The sequence below is a fragment of the Microtus pennsylvanicus genome, chromosome 7, assembly GCF_037038515.1.
Source record: "Microtus pennsylvanicus isolate mMicPen1 chromosome 7, mMicPen1.hap1, whole genome shotgun sequence".
NCBI lineage: Eukaryota > Metazoa > Chordata > Mammalia > Rodentia > Cricetidae > Microtus > Microtus pennsylvanicus.
In genome coordinates, this window is record NC_134585.1 from 3,630,179 (window position 1) to 3,651,531 (window position 21,353).

A 21,353-nucleotide genomic window follows, 5' to 3' on the forward strand; every position below is an offset into this window, starting at 1 on the left:
GTCCTGTCCTGTCCTCTGCAGCAGTGCGCACAGCTGTCCTGTCCTGTCCCCTGCAGCAGTGCTCACAGCTGTCCTGTCCTCTGCAGCAGTGCTCACAGCTGTCCTGTCCTCTGCAGCAGTGCTCACAGCTGTCCTGTCCTGTCCTCTGCAGCAGTGCTCACAGCTGTCCTGTCCTGTCCCCTGCAGCAGTGCTCACAGCTGTCCTGTCCCCTGCAGCAGTGCTCACAGCTGTCCTGTCCTGTCCTCTGCAGCAGTGCTCACAGCTGTCCTGTCCTCTGCAGCAGTACTCACAGCTGTCCTGTCCTGTCCCCTGCAGCAGTGCTCACAGCTGTCCTGTCCTGTCCCCTGCAGCAGTGCTCACAGCTGTCCTGTCCCCTGCAGCAGTGTGCACAGCTGTCCTGTCCCCTGCAGCAGTGCTCACAGCTGTCTTGTCCTGTCCTCTGCAGCTTTCCAGGCACAACAAACAGCTGCAGCACCTGCTGAAGCCGGTGAGGCGCATCCAGGAGGAGGAGGCGGAGGGCATCTCTTCCATGGTACGGCAGGTAGCAGGCTGAGAGTCTGGGTGTGGAGCCTGCTTGGGGGGGGGTTGGGTGGACTGGTGTCAGCCAAGGAATAGAGCTGTGTCCTGAGGGCAGGGATGTGGGATAAGTTAGGAGCAGGCTAGAGACAGCAAGCTGTGTTCCTCTGAAGCCAGCCTAGAGGCTGTGAGTGGGGCTTGCAGCTAGACTGGGGTGTGGTGCTGTAACCTTGATATAGACATGAAAGCAAGACCTTGCATCTGGGGCATGTCTGGACTATTCTAACAGGACCTCAGGCAGGGCTGAAGAGGGCACTAACTCCCCCATCACGGTTGAGTGAGCTATGTCTGGGCTGGCTGACTGGTCACCCCTGCGAGCAGCACTCTGGATGGGTGCAGGGCTGACCCAGTGTCCACACCTGTGCCCCCAGCTCAGTCTCAACAACAAGCAGCTGTCCCAGATGCTCAAGTCCTCGGTGCCTGCCCAGGAGGAGGAAGAAGACCCTCTGGCCTACTATGAGAACCATACCTCGCAGATTGAGGTGAGGCGGAAGACGCCGGGCGTGAGCTGGGGGCAGCGAGGGCCTCTCCCAGCGTGACCAAGTGTTGCCTGACCCATCAGATTGTGCGGCAAGACCGAAGCATGGAGCAGATTGTGTTCCCCGTGCCTGGCATCTGCCAGTTTCTGACAGAGGAGACCAAGCACCGGCTCTTCACCACCACCGAGCAGGACGAGCAGGGCAGCAAAGTGAGCGACTTCTTCGACCAGTCCTCGTTCCTGCATAATGAGATGGAGTGGCAACGCCGGCTTCGCAGTGAGGACGGGGGCACCCCCCTTCCTGGGTGCCCCGGGGCAGAGGGGCTGTCCATCTGGGCCCTGACGCCACACTGTCTCCACAGGCATGCCGCTCATCTACTGGTTCTCCCGCCGCATGACACTGTGGGGCAGCATCTCCTTCAATCTGGCTGTGTTCATCAACATCATCATCGCCTTCTTCTACCCCTACGTAGAGGGGGCGTCCACAGGTGAGGCTGCACTGCCCTGTGGGCCCTCTGCATGTCATGGGGCAAGTGTGGCTCACGGGACAGATGGGTTGTCCTCCTGGGAGATAGAGGCGGGGTACGGCAGGTCTACCCGGCCCTTAGGGGAGGCTCGGGGGGCTCTGGGACTCACGCGGGGGCCAGCTCACGCCTGCCCACTGCTCCCAGGCGTGCTGGGCTCCCCACTCATCTCGCTGCTCTTCTGGATCCTCATCTGCTTCTCCATCGCGGCACTGTTCACAAAGCGCTACAGTGTCCGCCCCCTCATCGTGGCGCTCATCCTGCGGTCCATCTACTACTTAGGCATTGGGCCCACACTCAACATCCTGGGTGCCCTCAATGTGAGTGCCGTGGGGTCCTCTGGCCATCCTGCTCACCCCTACCATTCTTGGGCCTGTTCTGTGCTTCTCCCACAACTCGGGCAGCCTTGGGCATTAAATGCAGGGTGCTGGCCATGCACTGCCTGCCAGTGCACAGGAGGACATCAAACTTGTTTTATTGTTCCCCAAAAGATGGGAAGGACTTTTCCTAACTCAGCACTGTACGACTGGAGTCTTCTATGCTCCAGCCTGCTTCACCTGAGCCTCAGTTTCCCCTGTGCCACTTCTTTGATAACCGCACCTCTCACAAGTGGGACCAGCACTTCTCATTCCACAGAACTAGCGTCTGTTTTGGGCTAGGTGGCAGGGCTGAGGATGGGGTGCTGACCGCCGCATACTGTCCTTCCCATCCAGCTGACCAACAAGATCGTGTTTGTGGTGAGCTTCGTGGGCAACCGTGGCACCTTCATCCGTGGCTACAAGGCCATGGTCATGGACATGGAGTTCTTGTACCACGTAGGCTACATCCTGACCAGCGTCCTGGGCCTCTTTGCCCATGAGCTCTTCTACAGCATCCTGGTGAGCCTGCAGCTGGGCTGGGACAGGGGGTCCCAACTCTGGTCTCTCACAAGCCTCCACCTGTGCCCTGGGCTCAGCCAGACCAGGCATTTGTTCCCCAACCCCTGACCTGAACAGTGTGTAACTCCAAGCAGGTTTCTTCTCTGCCCTGTGCCTCATGACAGCTCAGCCTCCTAGAATCACAGGGGCAATGAGCAGCTCTGGGAGAAACACAGTGCTTCCCTGGGAGTGCAGCAAGAGCTGCCGTCCTTGTCCTTCCAGAGTGGCTGCTGGCCACTCACCTGTGACACCACTCACTCTCCCCTGCTCTTAGAACCAGATTCTTCTAGAACCCCCCCAGTTTGCTCCACTCCAGCCTGAGCACTGACCCCACTGGCAGGGCCTGACTTACTGAGGGACTGTTCCTGCAGCTCTTTGACCTCATCTACCGTGAGGAGACGCTGTTTAATGTTATCAAGAGTGTGACCCGCAATGGCCGCTCCATCCTGCTAACTGCCCTCCTGGCCCTCATCCTAGTCTACCTCTTCTCCATCGTGGGGTTCCTCTTCCTCAAGGATGACTTCATTCTGGAGGTGGACCGGCTGCCTGGGAACCACTCCAGAGGTCTTGGGGATTTCCTTTCTGGAGTGGGTGTGTGTGGGCGACAGTGGGCATGCACAGGTAACTGTCAGCACCAGACAGGGCATGCCTATTTCTCCAGCCTTCCTGTTGAGTTTTGGGAGCATCTAGCCTACACCAACCTGCATCCCTAGGCATGCTCCAGTTCACTGCAGTCTGAGGGGTAGACTAGCCATTCATGCAGAACCTGGTGCCTGCAGGGGCCTGGGGTCAGGCCCAGAGTCACAGAGTCCCTCCCTGGCTTTAGTGTGAGCCAGTAGGTGGGGGTACTTCCCAGAGACGTGCCTCAGGACAGACTAGAGATATGCTAAGAGCAGACAGACAGTTGTATCTCCTTGTGATCTTGTTCCTATCCCCTCCAGCCAGCACCCTGGGAATGCCACATGGAGCTGCCACGTTTGTGGGCACATGTAGTGGGGACAAGATAGACTGTGTCTCGGAGGTCTCGGTGCCTGAGATCCTAGACGGTAAGACTGGGACACCTGCAGGACGGGATGGGACAGAATGGGCAGCCCAGGTCTGAGCATACTGACCACCCACAGAGGACGAGGAGCCGGACAGCACGGAGCGGGCCTGTGACACTCTGCTCATGTGCATCGTCACGGTCATGAACCACGGACTGCGCAATGGTGGTGGCGTGGGTGATATCCTGCGCAAGCCCTCCAAAGATGTGAGTAACTCTGCCCTGCCCTTGGGCTCCAGCCAGGCAGCAGCTGGGCTCCCTCTGTGCAGACCATCCCACCCACTTGTGTGAATACTCCCTCCTTCCCATGCTCAGCCAGTTTCTGTGACACTGTCCAGAGTTATCGGCTCCCCACCCAAGCCCACTTGGGCTCACTATGGACAAGGGACACCTTGGTGACCTTGGTCTTGGCTCTGAGGCTTGGGAAGGTGTGAACCAGGCATCAGTCTCCGGCTTGCTCAGACCAGAGGGCGGAGGAGGACACTGAGTCAGCCGTGAGGAGTCTCAGGACTTGGACACAGGGCTGCTGGCTGCATAGGCTATCAACTCCCAGTTGTTTGGGAGAAGTCTCTGGCTCGACAAAAGTTCTGGAATGTGTGAGGCTCGGCATCTTGACGGCTGCCCTTTCCTTTAACCAAATTAAAGGCAGGAACAAACTCCGTTTGTAGGACAAACCGCCACACACAACAACCCTTCCCAAATGTCCGCGCGGCCTCCTTCTGTCACTGCCATCCTTAGGCTCCCACACACTTTTCTCTTGGGGCTTGGCGCGACCAGAGCCACACCTTCCCTGCTGACCTGTCCTCATGGTGCCTCTTGCTGTGCAGGAGTCCCTCTTCCCTGCCCGAGTGGTATACGACCTCCTGTTCTTCTTCATCGTCATCATCATTGTGCTTAACCTCATCTTTGGGGTGATCATCGACACCTTTGCTGACCTCCGCAGCGAGAAGCAGAAGAAAGAGGAGATCCTCAAGACCACGTGCTTCATCTGTGGTGAGGCCCCTTCCTCTCCTGGCTGCTTCCCGCTGCACTGCTAGAGGCTTCGATGCCCTGGCATCCCAGTTCCACCCTTGCCGAGGCTCCCGCACAGGTGGATGGCTGCTTCAACTCCTTGAGCCTCCACAAGAGGAACCTGAGGCCACTGTGGTCTTAGGCTTCTGGTTTCAGTCCATTGCTCCTTCCAAACCCAGCGACCAGCGTCCAGAGAGTAGGGTTACCTGCAGGGCAGACTCCTGTCGCCATCCCTCCTGCAGAGCAGCTGCTTGAGCCCAGGGGCATTTCCATGGCCGAGCAGTGGGAGCTTTAACAGGGTGAACCGTGGGAAGCCATCACCACGGTGGCTTCATTTCCTTCCTGTGCCCCAGGTCTGGAGAGGGACAAGTTTGACAACAAGACTGTGTCCTTCGAGGAGCACATCAAGCTGGAACACAACATGTGGAACTACCTGTACTTCATCGTGCTGGTTCGCGTCAAGAACAAGACAGACTACACGGGCCCCGAGAGCTACGTGGCCCAGATGATCAAGGTGAGTGTCTGCGCCATCCCAGGCCTGGCCTTGCCGCTTCACAACCTGGGAGGAGATGCGACATCTGCTGGCCTCTGCCTGAGTGAGGGTTGACAGCTGCTGACGCTTGTTGGGCCAAAAAGGGAGTGAGATGCAGCTGGGGCCAGCCCTTGGCTGTGTACAACCTTGCTCACAGCCAGCCGCCATGGGATTCACTCTGCTGGTGGGAGGAGAAACAGAACATGTGGGGCACCCGTCAGCCCTGGAGGAGCCTGCTCTACAGCAGTGCCGAGCTGCGTGGAGCGGGGAGACCCCACAGGGCCTCTTAGAAGGCACAGCGAGGGAGAATGGCTTCTGAAAGCCAGCATTGTCCCAATCTGAGAGAGCCTAGAGAAGCTTAAAGATACGAGGCTTAGAGGAATTAAATATAATCCTTCCAATTTCCATAGTCATGGCGGCAGTGAGGTTTTGTCTCGGGTTTATCTGTTGGTCTGAGGATTCACAGCCTGTGATAGGGAACCAGAAAACTGCCTGGCTAATGCCTCCTTCCTAGGAAACATGGCTTTCCTTCCTCGGCACATGTGCTAACCCTCCCTAGCTGGGCCTGGCTTGTATAGCTCTATTTTCCTTGCATGGCGCATGCACAGTTGCTGCCGTCCGTGTGGCTCTATCTTCCTTGCATGAGGAAGTGATCTGGTCTTGGCCTTCCTGCGCCTTGGCTGTGGCAGGGAGTGGGCAGATGAGAGATACCAGCACACGGCACTAGTGGACAGGGCCACGTCACGAAAGGCAGCCTGCTGTGGCAGTGGAAGCCCACCTCTGGCTTCCTCCTGTCTGCTGGACCTGGAGGACCCATGACATACTCCCTGCTAGGCACCTGGTTAAGGGTGTGGCTTTCCCTGTGCAGCACCTCACTGGTCCTGACCCCAGCAATTTTGTTCCAGAACAAGAACCTGGACTGGTTCCCACGGATGCGTGCAATGTCCCTGGTGAGCAGCGAGGGCGAGGGTGAGCAGAACGAGATCCGAATCCTGCAGGAGAAACTTGGCTCCACCATGAAGCTGGTGTCCCACCTCACCGCTCAACTCAATGAGCTCAAGGAGCAGGTGAGTTCATGACCTCAGGGTCCTAAGCGTCTCCACCTGAGGCCCTTTGTGCAGCGGCCAGGCCGGGCCTGCAAGGGTTCAGTGTGGCAGGAACTGTCTTCCTCTACACGTAGCCACAGCTGCCCTATAGCTCTTCTAGTGATTTACCAATTGTGTCCAGTCAAGGGCTCAACCTGCAGAGGGCACCCTGGGGCTTAGGGGTGTCTATCTGAAGGGCAGCTGGGCCCTTGGAGGAAGATGCAGTCTTTCATGGTGCCATGGAGAAGGGAGCTAGGTCACCTGATGAGACTTGTTTACCTCAGATGACAGAGCAGCGGAAACGGAGGCAACGTCTGGGCTTTGTGGATGTGCAGAACTGCATGAGCCGCTGAGAAGAGCCCCTGAAGCCCGCCAGAGACCCACTGCCAACAGCACTGCCCCTCCTTCGGGTCAGGGAGCCAGGCCCTGGCCAGCAGGGGTGCTGCAGAGCCGACAGTCCTGCTCAGAGCCCTTGAGGAGACTTGGTTTACCTTAGTGCCTTAGAGGACACTAGGTCCTCCAGACCGCTGCGCCTGGAAGCGGTGACTGACACTCCTCAGTGGTCCTCCTCGCAGGGGTTACAAGCGGCTGCCTCTCATCTCCAAGCACTACATTGTGGCTGTTCCTGCCTTCCTCCTGCCTCAGGAAGGTGCTAGCCTGCTGTTATTAGCTACTTAGGGATTTGATACTTAACTTATTTCAGGGGTCATCCCACCCTGTTGTGCCTGCTAGGGACAGGGTGCTGAACTCTTGGCCCATGTCCAAGTAGTCTGATTCAGATGGATGGCTTTATAGGCGAGAGTCACAAGCCCCAGGGACAAGGACTGGCTGTGTGAAAGTGGTATTTTGTTGTTCTTTTTTTTTCCCCCTTTTTGGTGTGTCGTGTTTTATAAGTCCTGTGTCCTGAGAACTAATGTGTTAATTGCCTTAAATAAATTAATAGAATCCAAGTCCACCAGTGGGACTCTGCTTCCTACACAGCTGGTATCACAGAGGCCAATGTGCCCTGGCAGCCTGGCCTCCCCTCAGGCTCAGGATCCTAACTGCCATGTCTTGTACCCCAGTGCCTTCCAGATCTCTGGTTACTTGGCTGGTTCCACTGGGCTCCAGCCCCTAGGCTGCTGTAGGATGTGAGACCTAACAGGAGCATGAAGTTCAAGCAGTTAAGGTGGCCTGTGTGGCTTGTAGCCCTCCTCAGAACCTACCTGGTGCCGGCACACTGCACCCAGTTCAAGCGTGGCTACAGCTTTGCTGTCCTACCTGGGCATGCATACCTCTGGAGGGCTGGAATGAGAGACCTAGGAGGTCTTCTGTGGCAGAGGGCCAGGCAGGATGCCCAGTCTCGGCCTCTCACCTGTTAACTATGGGTCCTGGCGTCTCCCCAGCTCTACGACACAACAGGAAGCCTGTGAATCCTTACTTGCAGACCTCAGACTGCGAGGGCCCTACCTTCCCTCTGCTCAGGCAGACAGGGCAGGCCTCCCCGATGGAGCCGATGAGTCAATCCCAAACTGGAAGAGTGGAGAAACTGGACAGCTTTATTGATGAGGGTCAGGTACGTGGGCGGGACAAGACCCGTGCCCAGGCTTTATGTTTCTCCTCTGGCCTTGTGGGTGCAAACTTCTCTTGGAGTTTCTTCCACACGCTCTTATCCATCTCCTGAAACTCTTCCAGGGTGTCTGCACAGGGAGAGAGAGACAACACTGACGTCACAGGGCTGTCCCCAGAAGAGCATGCTTTGCTTTCTATGTGCCCCAGATACTGGGTCCATATATGGTGAAAAGCCGTGCTCAACGGTTACAGCGAAACACACTGGTGGTGATGGGGCAGACCCACGAGGGCTCCCTGACCAGCCCTCAGCACCACAGATGCGTCCATCCTCACCCACTCCACGTGACCTTGCAAACAAATGGCCCCAACTCTCTCAAGTTGGGCCCACTCTAATGTCTACACCAGCTATAGGCACTGAGGTAGAGGGAGGCAAACCCCTGGTTCTGGATGCATCAAGACAAGGAGAAGCTGCCAGATGCCTCCCTCCCACCCCCAATCCCTGAACCCTGAACCTTGAGTTCAACTGCAAACCCTCCCCAGCTGGGTGTGTGCAGTCAGGGCAGTGACACTGAGAGGGGTCGTCCTCACAGTGGCGGCAGGGTGTGCATGTACATGCACATTTGCATGCAGAGAGCCATACTTTAAGAACCACACACATGAGCCAGGTAGTTGTAATCCTAGCACTCAGAGGCAGAAGCAGGAGGATCTCTGGGAGTTTGAGGCTAGCCTTGTCTACACAGTGAGTTCCAGGACAGTTAGGGCTACATAGAGAAACTCCGTTTGGACCCTGCCCCCCACCACTACCCCAATGCACACATGCTCTAAGCAGTTCTTCCCTGAGCTAACAGTCTGGGTTTGGTGGTCTTTCTCAGGGTGGTCCTGTGTTCTACAGGACAGCCGACAGCACTCTGGCCTCTACCCACCAAGGCAGCATGGCTCTCACCCCACCAACTCTGACAACCACAAGGATCTCCAGACATGGTTCGTATCTGTGGGGCACAGAACAGCTCCTAGCAGAGAGCCAGTAGCCCAAGAACTCTCCTGAGCCGAGAGCCCGTGGCATCTCATTTTATAATTCACATATACTAAACTCAGACACGATTCAATTTTAACAAAAGTGCTGGCTTGAATTACTGCTTATGGGCAGTGGCTCCACACTAGCTTGGGGCACTGCATAGCAGCCACCAGCACAACCTCCTATTCTGTGACTTTTACAAAGTGTGACACTGGAGTCCCTGTCCTCTCACACGCCAAGGCCTCCATAGGCCAAGTGGGCACACTGCAGGCCTGGCTGGTCCTGTGTGGAGGCAGTACGGTCCAGGTAGTACACTGCAGGCAGCACACTGCAGGCCTGGCTGGTCCTGTGTGTGGACGCAGTACGGTCCAGGTAGTACTGGCTCCAGAGCTGTAACAAAAACACAGCCCTGCTGTGCACACACTGTTGGAGTTTCCTGGGCTGACCTAACGAGAAGCCAGGCCTGCAGTCACCACGCTGCCCACCACCCGCACAAAGGCTTCCTGAGGTCTGGCAGAAGGGACAAGCACAAGATAGTGGGAACCTGAGTCCGTGGTCAGTTCATTCTCAGGACCCCTCACTGCTGGTGATGACATGACCAGTGAGTGATGTGGGAGTGAAGAGATGCTGCTCTCCTGAGACACAGCAGACAACATGGGGTCCCATCTGCTCAGAAGGGTAAGAATTCTAGAAGGTCAAACCTCCACTGCCAAGAGGAAGGAGAAATTTCTAGAGTACCAGCAGCCAGTGTTTCAGGGCCATGCCCTCCCAGAAAAGGTTAGCCTATTTTTATAGACAATCCTTGGCAGTAAAAATAGCAATTTTCCAGTACCTACCTGCTCCGACCCTGCCCCCACCCCCGCCACCTCTTTCAGTGACAATGGAAATGGGGAAGTAGGGAGGGGCTGACTGGCAGGGACTTCCTTCCTACCAACTGGGTTCTAGTCAGGACTCCTAAACAGACCTCGTTAGACGCATATCGAACCTGCAGACCACATCTCCTGGGACAGATAACTCACAGGCGGATATCCCCACACTCATTTACTGAATAGCTTTTTGTTTTAATTAAAAGACTCATTGTTTATAAAGCCCTCTTAGGACCATAAAAATAAAATTATTTTCCTTCCATTCTGATTCCAATGACTTCCATTTGGCAAATATGTAGTCCCTTGTTCCCAGCCACCAGCCTTGAATTAAAAGCACTAAAGATGATTTTCTCTTCTAAGTAATGCCTTTGACCTTTTCCGTATTCTGTGGCTTAAACACAGCTTCAGGGTTTTCTCTGAGCTGCTCCTCAGGGTTCTTTCTCATCATGCACAAGTGTCTTACTAGGCAATCCTCCTAGGTCTTCCCGCCCACAGTGAGCCCCACCAGAGAGGGTAGTCATGTCTCCTACCTGTGGACAGGATCAGCTTGTATTCTTCCACGGACAGGCCACTGAAGCTGGTTTCTCTGGGGCGAGGGTACTGGCACAGGGGCAGGAGAGAAGGGACACATTAGTTCTGCAGGACAGTAGCCTTGCTCTGGCTGGCTGCAATGTACCTGGGCACAGGAGGCCAGAGACCTGACTATGTGAGGGGCAGCGCCACCTGGAGGCCAGGAGCCTGCACTTCTAGCTGCTAGCTCCCAGACAACACCCACAGTGGGGCTGAGGCTCACACTCGGTAGGTGGCATCTGGAAGGGCTCCCCCTGCACAGGCTCTTCCATTTGGCCATATCTATTTGTGGAGCTGCTGAACATATTTTTCCAGTCCGGAAAACCACACTACATGCATTCTGACAGTAATCATGTCAAGGCTGAGGAGGAGGAGCAGAGCCTGGTGTGACAGGACTGTTCCAGTACTCCGTCTTTATCAGCGTGTGACATCAGTTCCATCACCGAGTGGGAAATACGAACAGAAGCTGTGGCTTTTATTCAGCAGACCTTTAAAGGCCTCTGCCGGGCACCATTGTTGGCGTAGCTGAAAGTACTGGTTACACCTGAACACTGTATAATCAATCAGCTCTCCCTTCGGAGGCTAAGAGCAAAGCCCGAGCCCACTCACCTTGTGTTTATAGTAATTTGAATGCAGTCGTGCTAAGCTTTCATACATCTGATCACAGGCCTCAGGTTCTGCCACCTGAAAGACAGCGTACCCCGAGAGAAGTAAGTGGAGGAGGTGCCCCCCATTTGCACCCACACCTCGAGGGAGGGTTGTGTGTAATAATGCATTCAGAGGAGGGCACAAGAGCCTCAGCTCTGTGGGAAGCAAACCTCCCTCCAGCTTCTGCTATGAGAAGCCACCTCAGTGGCTGAAAAGCCCCACCTCACTCGCCCCTAACCTGCAGGATCCCGGACCCTCAACAAGCAAACAAGTGTTCAGCAGCTCTTTGCACCCTGGGAAGCACCACGCCAGCTGCAGGCTGCAAAGGACATGCTGGGGGCAGTGTGGGCTCCAGGGATCTGGAAAGTTCAAGATATGGCAGGGAAGAACAGTCCTCCGGCTGGAAGGGACCATGTAAATGAGGAGAGGATGCAGGGTGTTGTCAAGGAGGCTGCAGAGCGCTGGGGTCAGCCTGAGGCTCAGACAGAGACACAGCTCTGTGAAATGAGACCAGCATGAAGTGGATTACATGTTCTCTGATGAAAGACCAAACAACAACTCAACCAACGAAACCTCCAGCACTTTCCTCTCTAAGCAAGGGGCTGCTAAGACCGCAAAGGGGAAAGGCAGATGCACGGCACAGCTGCAGCCCCAGCACTTGGGCAAGAGAGGGTGTGAGGTCAGCCTGGGCTGTGGAGGAGACACTGTCTCCGGAGGAAAAGGAGGCCCAAGGCAGACGCCAGCTGTGTGCAGCCAGAGCACAGAGGAGGGGAACAGCCCGTGCCCGTTCTGCACGGCCAATGAGGGAGGCATACCTCTGCTAGAAGATGGGTCTTCTGCCCCTCAGACCTCCCGTCTTTAACCCTTCCTTTCTCCACCTTTGCCATTTGTCTCTGCACCTCGTTACGCTTCTCTGCCAGGGATTCTAAACGCTCCACAACAAAACTCCTTCAGAGTTTCCCAGAGCTCAAATGATGGCTTTTTTCTGAATAAATCCTTTCTTGCAGAACAAGCACATAAATAAATCAGGAGTCAAGCAAGCACTTCAGCGAGGCAGCCCTCTTCTGCCTGTGTCAGATGAGGCCCAGCTCGCAGCCGATGCAGCACCAAGCCTGTTTACTTTGCTACCAGATGTAGTCCCTGCCAGGGTCGGTAGGGATGCCCACCCGAGGAGAGGGCTGAAAGCTGATAGAGACTGGGGTCAGCTATGTGACAAAGACATTAATCACAGGACACAAAACAGGAAGAATGTGGGGTTGGCATCTCCCTGGGCAGTTCTCCTGACAAGGGCTAGCAGGACTAGATCAGCAGTCATGCTCTCTGGGGAGGAGCACTTGCGTCCTGATGCTTCTGAGGGTGTGGGGTGCAGACAGGGTCTCTACTTCTGGCTGTCCTGGATCTATGGAGAACCAGGATGACAGTGAGGTCACAGGGCTGCTCCTGCCTCTGCCTTCTGAATGCCAGGATCAGCGCTGTGAGGCCCCATGACCGCTGGCACACTGCTTCTAGAGTAGGCGTGGGTAACAGCGACTCAGAGGACAGAAGAACACAGCACACAAACCACAAGCTCTGGGCCACGGATACGGAATGAAACCCCGTCTCCCGTGTCAGGGTTAGGGAGACGGCTCTGTTGGTGAACTGCTCACCAATAAGCACGAGCATGCAGGTCCCATCCCCAGAACTGTAAACGTGGGCACAGAAACACACACTCACAATTAACCACAGTGCTCGGCCGACGGGGCTCACTGGCTGGCCTACTCAGCGAGTTCCAGGGCAGAGAGAATTTGCCTCAAAATAAATAAGTAGAGATGTTGCACGAATAATAAAAACCCAGGCACAGATACTGGGGTTCAAGCTCAAGACCAGAAAAGCAGAGCAGCCAACCACTAGAGAGACCTTTCACCTCTACCAAATTTTCAGACTGAAAGGGCGAGATCCTGTCTGCATGAGTCCTCAGACGTGGGCCACACTGCAGTGAGTTCCCGGCTCTTCCCCTTTATATTCCTCTCTCCTCCCAGCCATATCGCTCTTGTCTCCACCTCCCTAGTGGTGCCACTATGGGAGAAAGAAAAAGGTAGACAGTACTGGAGGAAAGACATCAGAAGCTGCCTTCTGACCTCCTCATGTACATGTACAATGTGCACACATGCACACACGCACACACATGCACGCAGCTGCACACTCAGACAACAGTCACCCAATATCTAAATTCCAATAGAAAAGGTCATTCCCTCTGCTGTGCTCTCCACAGCTGTGCTGACTGCCTGCCTACAAACCCTCCCTACACAGACATCTGCATGCCCCGCCTTGGTGTGAGCAGGGGCCTCTGTGGCTGCAGGACACTGGGGGTAGCTGCCCTGCAAGATCCTGGTACCACTCTTCACTAGCTGTAGATTCTGGGCAAGCCACCGACCCTCTGCCCATTCGCTTGAAGAAAACTGCCATGTTCCTTTCCCACTCCCTGCTCACACCCATTCTTGTGAACATCTGGCTGTTCACAGGCCCTCTTGTCACACTTGGCACGCACTTCCTGGGATCCAGATGTTCTCTCGTGTCATCTTGCAGGACAACTGATGCTGGGCGATGCTATTATCTAATAATCCGTGCAAGCACCCCAGTCCTGGCCACTGTCTGGGGAAACTCACAGGGCAGGGGACCACCTCTGCGGTCCCCTGTCCTGTGCCAATCACCTTTCACCCTGGACCTCACCCTGTCTCTATCTTCCATGTGTTGCCACCTTTTTTATTTTCTTGGTTTCTTCAAGACAGGGTTTTTCTCTGTGTAACAGCCTCACCGTCCTGGAACTAGCTCTGTAGACCAGGCTGGCCTTGAACACAAAGATCCACTTGCCTTTGGTTCCCAGGTGTTGAGATTAAGGGTGTGCACCACCGCCCAGCTGTATTGTCACTTTTTAGGTATACTGGTGAACTTGACTTTAAAAGAAGTGATAATAGCCCCTTATCACCAAGGGTGGTATGAGGGGTGACATGGCAGCTCCTGGCCTGCAATGTCAGGGAATGGGGCCAGTGTGCTTTAGGGTTATTAGCACAGAACTGGAAGGACCAAGGAGTGGGTCCAAGTGGCCAGCGCATCTGGCAGGAGTTTGACTGGGGATGGGGGTAAGAGGGTAAGAACCACGGAGGCTTTACCCGGTCAGAGTGGACACAGCTGGTACTAAGCATCCGTGGACAGCGAAGGGGGATTGGCCAAAGGCTGTTCTCATGGCTGCTCATCTGCATGCACCCCTCCCACCACCAGGTTGCCTTCCCAGAGCCCAGCAGGGACAGCCTGCACTTGGCCTCCTTCCCAGGCCTCTCCTGGGCAAACCCAGACTCCAACCAGACCTGAGTCCCTGCCAGTATCCCCACAGAGGCTGCCCTACTCCTCTGTGACCCCAGCAACCAGGGAGTCTCCTCCTGTCTTCAGCTCACTTGCTCTGACAGCAGCAGCCTGGACAGCATGCGCGCAGAGGACAGGGCCTCAAGCAGAAATAAGTGACCCTGGGAACCTCAACCGCCTCAGTGCCCTCTGTCCCTCAGTGTTCATGTTTTGGAGCCAGGGATGGTGGCACAAGCCTGTAATCTCAGAACTCGGGAGGTAGGAGGATGGGGAGTTCAAGGCCATCCTGGGGCTCTAGTAAACACACTACAAAATTGCCTGTCATCTAATTTCCCACTAGGTCAGGTGTGCACAATTACAGAAGACTGTACAACCCTAATGGGGGCGGTGGGAGTTTGCAATATGCCGATTTCTAACAAAGCCTTATTGACTAAGAGACAGCAAGAACACGGCCCATTCCAGGACCCATATTACAGCCAACTCTAGCCCAGCAATTAAAATCCAGTTCTGATTGCTACTTATCAGCTATCAACAGGATCCCCGCCTCAATCCCGAAGCCTCGTCGCACACCCACCTGTATCTTATGCTCCAGTCTCAGATTCCAGCACAAATACCAGGAACCCCCAGTATTTCTCATGAGATGTCCTCGGGGTTTTAGGAAAGACTCCTACACACAAAGCTTTAAATTACCTGGGTTTTGCATTTGCACCTAATGAGATTATGGACATTTTGGGACAAAGAGCGGCACATGAGCGTTATGAAAAATTCAAGGCTGTTCCCTGAACACGAATGAAATGGAGGCTCCGAAGCAAGCGCCCTTTACAGCCCCATCGCTCCCTCTGCATCCCCTTGCTCAGCCGTCAGTAAATTTCTCTTTACCATATTAAACTTTTATACATACAAATCTACACCAGTGCCGTAGGCACTGATTTCAATTTTCAAAATTGAATTTTGGGTGGTGACAGCAATTTGTACAGCAGCCCCTATTCCAGCCCCACACGGGATGCATAAGCACATTGGGGAGGGTGCGCAGACTGCTCTGCTAATTAAGGTCGCGCTGGCTCTGCTCCAGGAGGCTCTGGGAAAGGTTTCCTGACTCTGAAATGAACTTCTGACATGAAAGATGTGTCGCGGAGCACAATCCTGTCAATGCAATTAGACGGCCATTTCCTGAGCACCTACTACGGAGAGCACGCTGCTAGGGAGCAGACTGTGAGGGGTGGAAAGGAGAAGCAGGAGGCTGGGTGGCAGAGGCAGGGAAGAGCAGCACTGCAGACTGAAGAGGTCAGGTGTGGCAGTGAGGATGGAGTGCCACACAGGGCCAGAGCAGACACAGTCCCTAGTTAGTCCAAGCCGGAGTAGCACATCATGGATGGGAGGAGAGCAGAGAGAGGCGGGGGACAAGTTGTTTCAGGACAGAGGGCTCCAGTGGCCAGGAGCCACCAGACCACTGGCAAGCTGGGTTCAGGCTTTTGATGTGGACTACAGCAGTTCAAAGTCACCAAGGTCTCAAAGATTAATAAAGACGTAAGCTCTGAAGGCAAAGTAAGGGACTGTGAGGGTAGGGCGCTGAGCCTGCAACTGTGCTGGTTGTTGAGGCTGGGAAGCCAGGCTGGACCTGGGTACCAAGGGCTGCCGAGCACTGAAGGCTCCGAGTTCCCACCAGTGCCCAGTAGGCAGCAGGCGGTTGGAAGCAGCCATTCACCCCTGAGAGGAAACAGCCACACCTCTGATTATGTGTGTGAATGCACGTGCACAAGCATGCATGCGCACGCACACATACATACAAACACGTGTACACACACACACACACCAGTACAACTCTCTGCCCCAAACACTCTGGGCAGACTCTCAACGAGGGGAGTAAAGACAACGAATGACTTCACCGTTCGTCCTGGAGATCGCTCTGCTCACAAACCATCTCTGTAGCGCCTCCGAGTCACAAAGAGCACAATCTGTCCTTAGGCCACATCCCTAAAGCCTGATACACACCAACATCACCAAGATGCCTTCTTTGTGGCCACCATGTGCCAGGCGGCTGGGTAACAAGCTGCCTGCCCCAATGAGGTGCTGAGGATCAGGCCTCAGATTCCCCTCGAGGAGGAGCCAGGACTGTTTTCTCTGCTAGAAACCCAGCAAAGCCTGACATCTTTCCCTTGGCCCCATCTAACCCTTCACACAACACAGTCACAGCCCATGCCAGATAGACAATAGCATCTCCAGTCTTCCCAGAGCTGGCCTGAGCGACCCTGCACCCGAAAAGACCTGCTCTGTGCCTAGAGTTCAGTCAATCAGCACAGCTGTTTGCTCCGCTCCCACACTGAGACTCTTGGTGCTGCAGGGAATGAGAACTCCTTTAAGGAAACTACTCAAAGCAGACGAGACCCACAATCATGAGCTTCAAAAGGGAACAGGAGGCAGGGTAGTAGTGTTCCTTGTGTTCCGGCTCCCCACTGCCATCTCCCCTCCTGGTGGGTTTAGGGTGGGCCAAGAGAAGCCCTGAAGGGCTTACACAGAGGCAGAGGGTTTGTAGCCAGAATTATTAATTGGCCTTTCTGTGCTGGCGTCCCACCGAGTACCACCTTTCTTCTTGTTTCACTGGAGAGGTAGATCAGGCAAAGGAGACAAGTGGGCCTGAGTCGTTTAATTCTCTGCTCCAACAATGAATGGAAGGGAAGGAGGGTCTTGATGCTCACAGAAAAACTTAACAAGGGGTCTCTCCAAAGGACTGACAACGGGGGACCTGCCAACACCTGGGAGCCACACAGACCAGGGCACGTGGCTGGCCTGTCTTTTACTTGCCTCTTATTGTCAAGGGACCTGGATCAGTGGTTTTACTTTTCTGATTTGATTTCAATATCTGTAAGAATCAGGACAGTAATGGCTACTTCACTTGGTGACACAAAGGATAAAATCAGATGAGCTGTGCCAAGTGCTCTATGCACCTTTTATAGCCCTTGTTAGACCACAGGAAGCCAAAAGGTCAAGGGGATGCTCGACACAGCAGCATCCACCTCCTCCAGTTCCACTTTCTGGACAAGTGGCAGAAAGGTGGGGGACACAGCAATCAGCCACCCCCGGGGTCTCATCCCACCTTCTGCTGTCGGTTTAATGATGCGTCTCTGAGAACCTTTCTTTCTCAAGGTCTTTTATAAGTGATCCGGGGGAGGTGTTGGGAATGACTCACTGTTTGCTGTCCCAGGCAAGGGCTGCTCCCTCCAAAGATTATCACCAAGATTTACTAAGCCCAGGCAGGCTCAATTTCAGGTGACATCAGGATGAGCTACGACAAAGGTCCTGAGTAATGTGTCCACTGCCCCCATGACTCCCTACTTTGCTCTACCAAGAACACATCCATCAGTGTCGCAGAACCCTTGGCGCAGCCCTGACATAGATCTGCAGCTATGACTCAAGTCTGTGTGGGCCTCAGCTCATCAGAACCTGTCCCTAGGAGAGGACAAAGGACGACAACTCTCCCCGCCCTGCTGGCTGAATTACGCTAACAATCAGCAGGTGAGGGTCAGCCTCTCCCCCTGTACATCCAGCCTCTGGCTGTCCAATTCTAAGCTGCGTGGAGCTGAGCAGGTCTCACCTGGGGCAACAGGGCCTGGGACTCCACAAACAAGAGAAAGTCAAACCACGGAGTCTGTCACGTGCATCGGCCCTCTCACCCTGGCGCTTCTTCCAGGGACTTCTACACGTGCCACCGGACTGCAGATGACCAGCCTCACAAACCACAGTCAATCACATGTTCATTCAGATGCTCACCGGACGCTTTTGTGAGCAAGAACCACACGGACATGGTGGATGAGTGGGGGGGGGGCTGCACCTTTGGTCTCAAGAGCACAGCGCAACGCAGCCCTAGAAAGCCCATGGGCCTGCCTTGAGATCCGCAAGATATGGGGCAGTGCAGACCACTAGGCTCTGAGGATACTGTGCATACAGCGACCTCTCCTGCCTCCCAGAAGTCCTGGGCCAGACGTTCCAAACAGCAATCTTGTCAGAGGTTGCAGGGGTGCCATCTCACTGAGGTGGGTGGGTTCAGCTAGACTGGAATGAGCTGCAGTGTCCCCAGTTCCTGCTTTGGCAGGTCACGGTCCGGCTTCACAGGTCGTTTATGTGGCCAGTATGTGTGCTGGGCACCTCACTTGGCACCTCTGACCTCTTGCCTAAGCCCCACGCTCACATAACCTCCTGCCTGCTTGACATTTCCACTTGGAAGCCAGTCTACTTGGCATCGCAAGCTTACAGCATCTACCATCAAACGTGCAATGTTCTTCCCACACCCCACCTGTTCCTCATCTCGTCTTTCCCATTTGAGTAAATGGCACCCAGCTGCTCACACCAAAAAAAGAAAAGGGGGAGAATCTAGGTGCCGTCCTTGGTTCCTCTTCCCTTTTACCCCACATCCAGCACGTCCATGCTGTGAGTGACTTGCTCGCTACAAACTATTTCCAGTTACTTCCATCTCCTGTGTAGCCACCCTTATCTAAACCACCAGCATCTCTTCCTGGGTACCACAGCAGGCTTCTCTGCAGCTCCTCGCTTCTCTTGCCCTCTATAACCCTCTATAACCTTTTAAAATGAGGCCATGTCAGATCCCTGACTAAATGCCCCCAATGGTTTCTCACAGGCCTTACGGTAAGATCCGACTCTTCATCAGAGCCTTTAAGACTGAATGGGAGGACTGGAAAGGTGGCTGAGCGGCTAAAAAAGAAACCCAGGTTCAATTCCTAATATCCATGTGGTGGCTCACAACCATCAGAAACCAGTTCCAGGGGATCCACTGCCCTCTTCTGGTCTCCGTTGGCACTGCAGCAACGTGATGCACAGACACACAGGTAGGTAAAACACCTGAACACATTTAAAACAAAAACACTGTATGGTGCCTGGCTCCTGTTTCCCCTTCAGTGAGTGGTCGTGGACACACCTCCACTGCCCTTCATTCTGGCTTGCTTTCTTTCCTCTACAGTGCCAGTCTGATTTCCTATGCCCTTCCCAATGTGGGGTGTTGGCTGTCTTCATGCCTTGAGCCTCACCTATGCCCCAGGAACACTACAATGTGACATTTACTGCGATCGGGACTGTCTTATGTTTCTACTTGTTCCTAGTGTCCTGTCCACTCAAAGTCACGAGGGGTGGGGCTGGAGAGAAGACTCAGCGGTTAAGAGCAACGGTTGCTCTTCCACAGGTCCTGAGTTCAATTCACAGCAACCACATGGTGGCTCACAGTCACCTGTAATGAGATCTGGTGCCTTCTTCTGGCGGGAAGGAATACATGCAGGCAGAAAGCTGTACATGTAAATAAATAAATAAATAAATCAAAAAAATCTTACAAAAAACAGCCACATTGGCAAGACCCTGTCTAATTCACTGCGGTCTCCCTGGAACCTTACTACGTTTGTGGCACATGACTGTGCTTGATAAGGGAACCTCCGCTGGGGAGGCCTACTACTCCCACGAGGGACTTGAGTGGAAGGCCCAAAGCTCCTGCAGTTTTACGGGGGCGAGTGGCAGAACGGTTTGGCCGGAGTCCTGCTGGGGGGTTCTTGGGGTGCGACCTCGGCTAGCAAACACATTAACAGGGTCACGGAAGAACCAACCCCGCCTTAGAATTTGATTCTTTGGTGGCATATGGACCTCAGGGGACATTCGCCGGCCACTGTACGGTGCAGACAAAGGAGAAAACGGAGCCGCAAGCGTCGCACTCCGCAGCTAGCTGGAACATGGGCACCTCGCACGTGCAGCCGGTCACGGGGCCGACGCATGCGCAGATTCCCCCGCCGCCCCCCACCCCGCTCCGACACCTCCAACCTCCCTCCCGCCGGTCACCTGGGTGTTCTCTCCCTCCCGAAAGGCCTGTGCTACCCGCTGCCGCAGGTAAGCGCCCAAGTCCCGGCCCCGTTTGGTCTCGTCCACTGGCCATTCCTCACAGAGCTTAAGGAAACGACGGTAGCGGAGAGCGGCCATATTGGGCCCCGCTTGCCCCGCCCCCGGGGGAGGAGTTGGGGCCGCGGGCGGCGCGTGCGCAGTAAGGCGCGTTGGCTCCCCCCCCCCCTCGCCGGCGGACATGCGCAGTTTCGCCTTCGGATCGCTGCCCTCCAGGCAGGGGCGCTGCTCACCTGTGAGTGCGAGCCTTGAGCTTTTCGGTCTTCGTCCTGGAACTCGCCCAGCTCCCAGGGGCAAAGCAGACTCAGTGTACCCTGGGGACAGCTTTGCTTCTCAATGACTTTACAAGCTCCTGACTAAAAAAGCTTCCCCCGAGACCTCTGCTGTTTTGCATAAGAGAAACATTTGCATGTAAATACTGGTTGTTACTGGATGAAGACGTGTTTGAACTTCACCTCTGGCAGGCACTGGACGTCCACACGCGCCTGCCCTGCTCCCACACTTTGCCCCGTGCATGTCTCTGCCACGTACATCTCTGTTTCGGTTTTTCAGCTACCATTGCTCTCTCTTCAGCCTCTCCAAAATAACCCTCGCGTCATGCATAGATCTCCTGCATAGTACCAGAAAGGTTGCTTCAACCTGGAAAACGTTAAAAAAAAAAAAAGATTTTTTTTAAGTGTATTTTCTTTATTTTACTTTTATACGTGTGAGTGTTTACCTGTATGTATCGCTGTGCATCCCTTCTATGTGTTGGTTTGGGGACCCGGAACTGATTCTCTCCAAGAGTAGCAAATGCCCTTAACCACTGAGTCAGGATGTGGGATTTTCGCCTGTATGCTGCGATTACCATTAATGAATAAAGAACTGCTTTGAGCCTATAGCAGAGCAGGGCTAGGTGGGGAGGACTGGACTGAATGCTGGGAGAAAGAAGGGCAGAGTCAAGAGAAGCCATGGAGCCACCACCGGAGACAAATGCTAGAAACTTTACCTGGTAAGCCACAGCCTCGTGGAATACACAGATTAATGGAGATGGCTTAAATTAATATGTAAGAGTTAGCCAATAAGAAGCTAGAGCTAATGGGCCAAGCAGTGATTTAATTAATACAGTTCCTATGTGATTGTTTCTGTTCTGGGTGGCTGGGAACAAACTAGCGACCTCCTCCAGCAGAGTCATCTCTTCAATCCCAATTATACCATCTAAGCAACAGGGTGCTGGCTTTGTGATCCAGGTTGGCCTTGACTTTGAGATCCTCCAGCCTCAGCCTCCCAGGATTGTAGGCATTTATACCGCCAGTGAAGTGCCTTTACC

The 21,353-nt window shown here is 54.5% G+C and overlaps 2 protein-coding genes across 2 annotated transcripts in view; one reads left to right on the forward strand and one right to left on the reverse strand.

Annotated features, from left to right (window-relative positions):
* Itpr3 (inositol 1,4,5-trisphosphate receptor type 3) overlaps positions 1-7,116 on the forward strand; it is a 78,699-nt gene extending 71,583 nt beyond the window's left edge. The window contains exons 46-58 of the mRNA XM_075979648.1: positions 447-533; positions 949-1,059; positions 1,140-1,332; positions 1,418-1,543; positions 1,727-1,899; positions 2,293-2,457; positions 2,868-3,060; positions 3,438-3,542; positions 3,618-3,745; positions 4,366-4,531; positions 4,903-5,063; positions 5,987-6,148; positions 6,451-7,116. Coding sequence (XP_075835763.1) covers positions 447-533; positions 949-1,059; positions 1,140-1,332; positions 1,418-1,543; positions 1,727-1,899; positions 2,293-2,457; positions 2,868-3,060; positions 3,438-3,542; positions 3,618-3,745; positions 4,366-4,531; positions 4,903-5,063; positions 5,987-6,148; positions 6,451-6,519 — 1,839 coding nt within the window. The 3' untranslated portion in view covers positions 6,520-7,116. The remainder of the gene's footprint in view (positions 1-446; positions 534-948; positions 1,060-1,139; positions 1,333-1,417; positions 1,544-1,726; positions 1,900-2,292; positions 2,458-2,867; positions 3,061-3,437; positions 3,543-3,617; positions 3,746-4,365; positions 4,532-4,902; positions 5,064-5,986; positions 6,149-6,450) is intronic.
* A 562-nt stretch (positions 7,117-7,678) lies between these two features.
* Positions 7,679-20,162, reverse strand: Uqcc2 (ubiquinol-cytochrome c reductase complex assembly factor 2). Its single transcript, XM_075979651.1, has 4 exons — positions 19,988-20,162; positions 10,778-10,852; positions 10,129-10,198; positions 7,679-7,845 (listed from the first exon to the last, which is right to left on the reverse strand). Exons 1-4 carry the CDS (start codon positions 20,123-20,125, stop codon positions 7,718-7,720), a joined length of 411 nt encoding a protein of 136 aa, XP_075835766.1. The 5' UTR covers positions 20,126-20,162; the 3' UTR covers positions 7,679-7,717.
* Positions 20,163-21,353: the final 1,191 nt, after the last annotated feature.

Bases quoted from the DNA above. Each gene is read 5' to 3' on its own strand.
- Uqcc2 (XM_075979651.1), bottom strand. From the start codon at position 20,125: ATGGCCGCTCTCCGCTACCGTCGTTTCCTTAAGCTCTGTGAGGAATGG. The intron at 10,853-19,987 runs GTGACCGGCGGG...GCTGTCTTTCAG, and splicing joins GGGAGGGAGAGAACACCCAG to GTGGCAGAACCTGAGGCCTG. The intron at 10,199-10,777 runs GTGAGTGGGCTC...CCCCTGTGCCAG, and splicing joins CAAATTACTATAAACACAAG to TACCCTCGCCCCAGAGAAAC.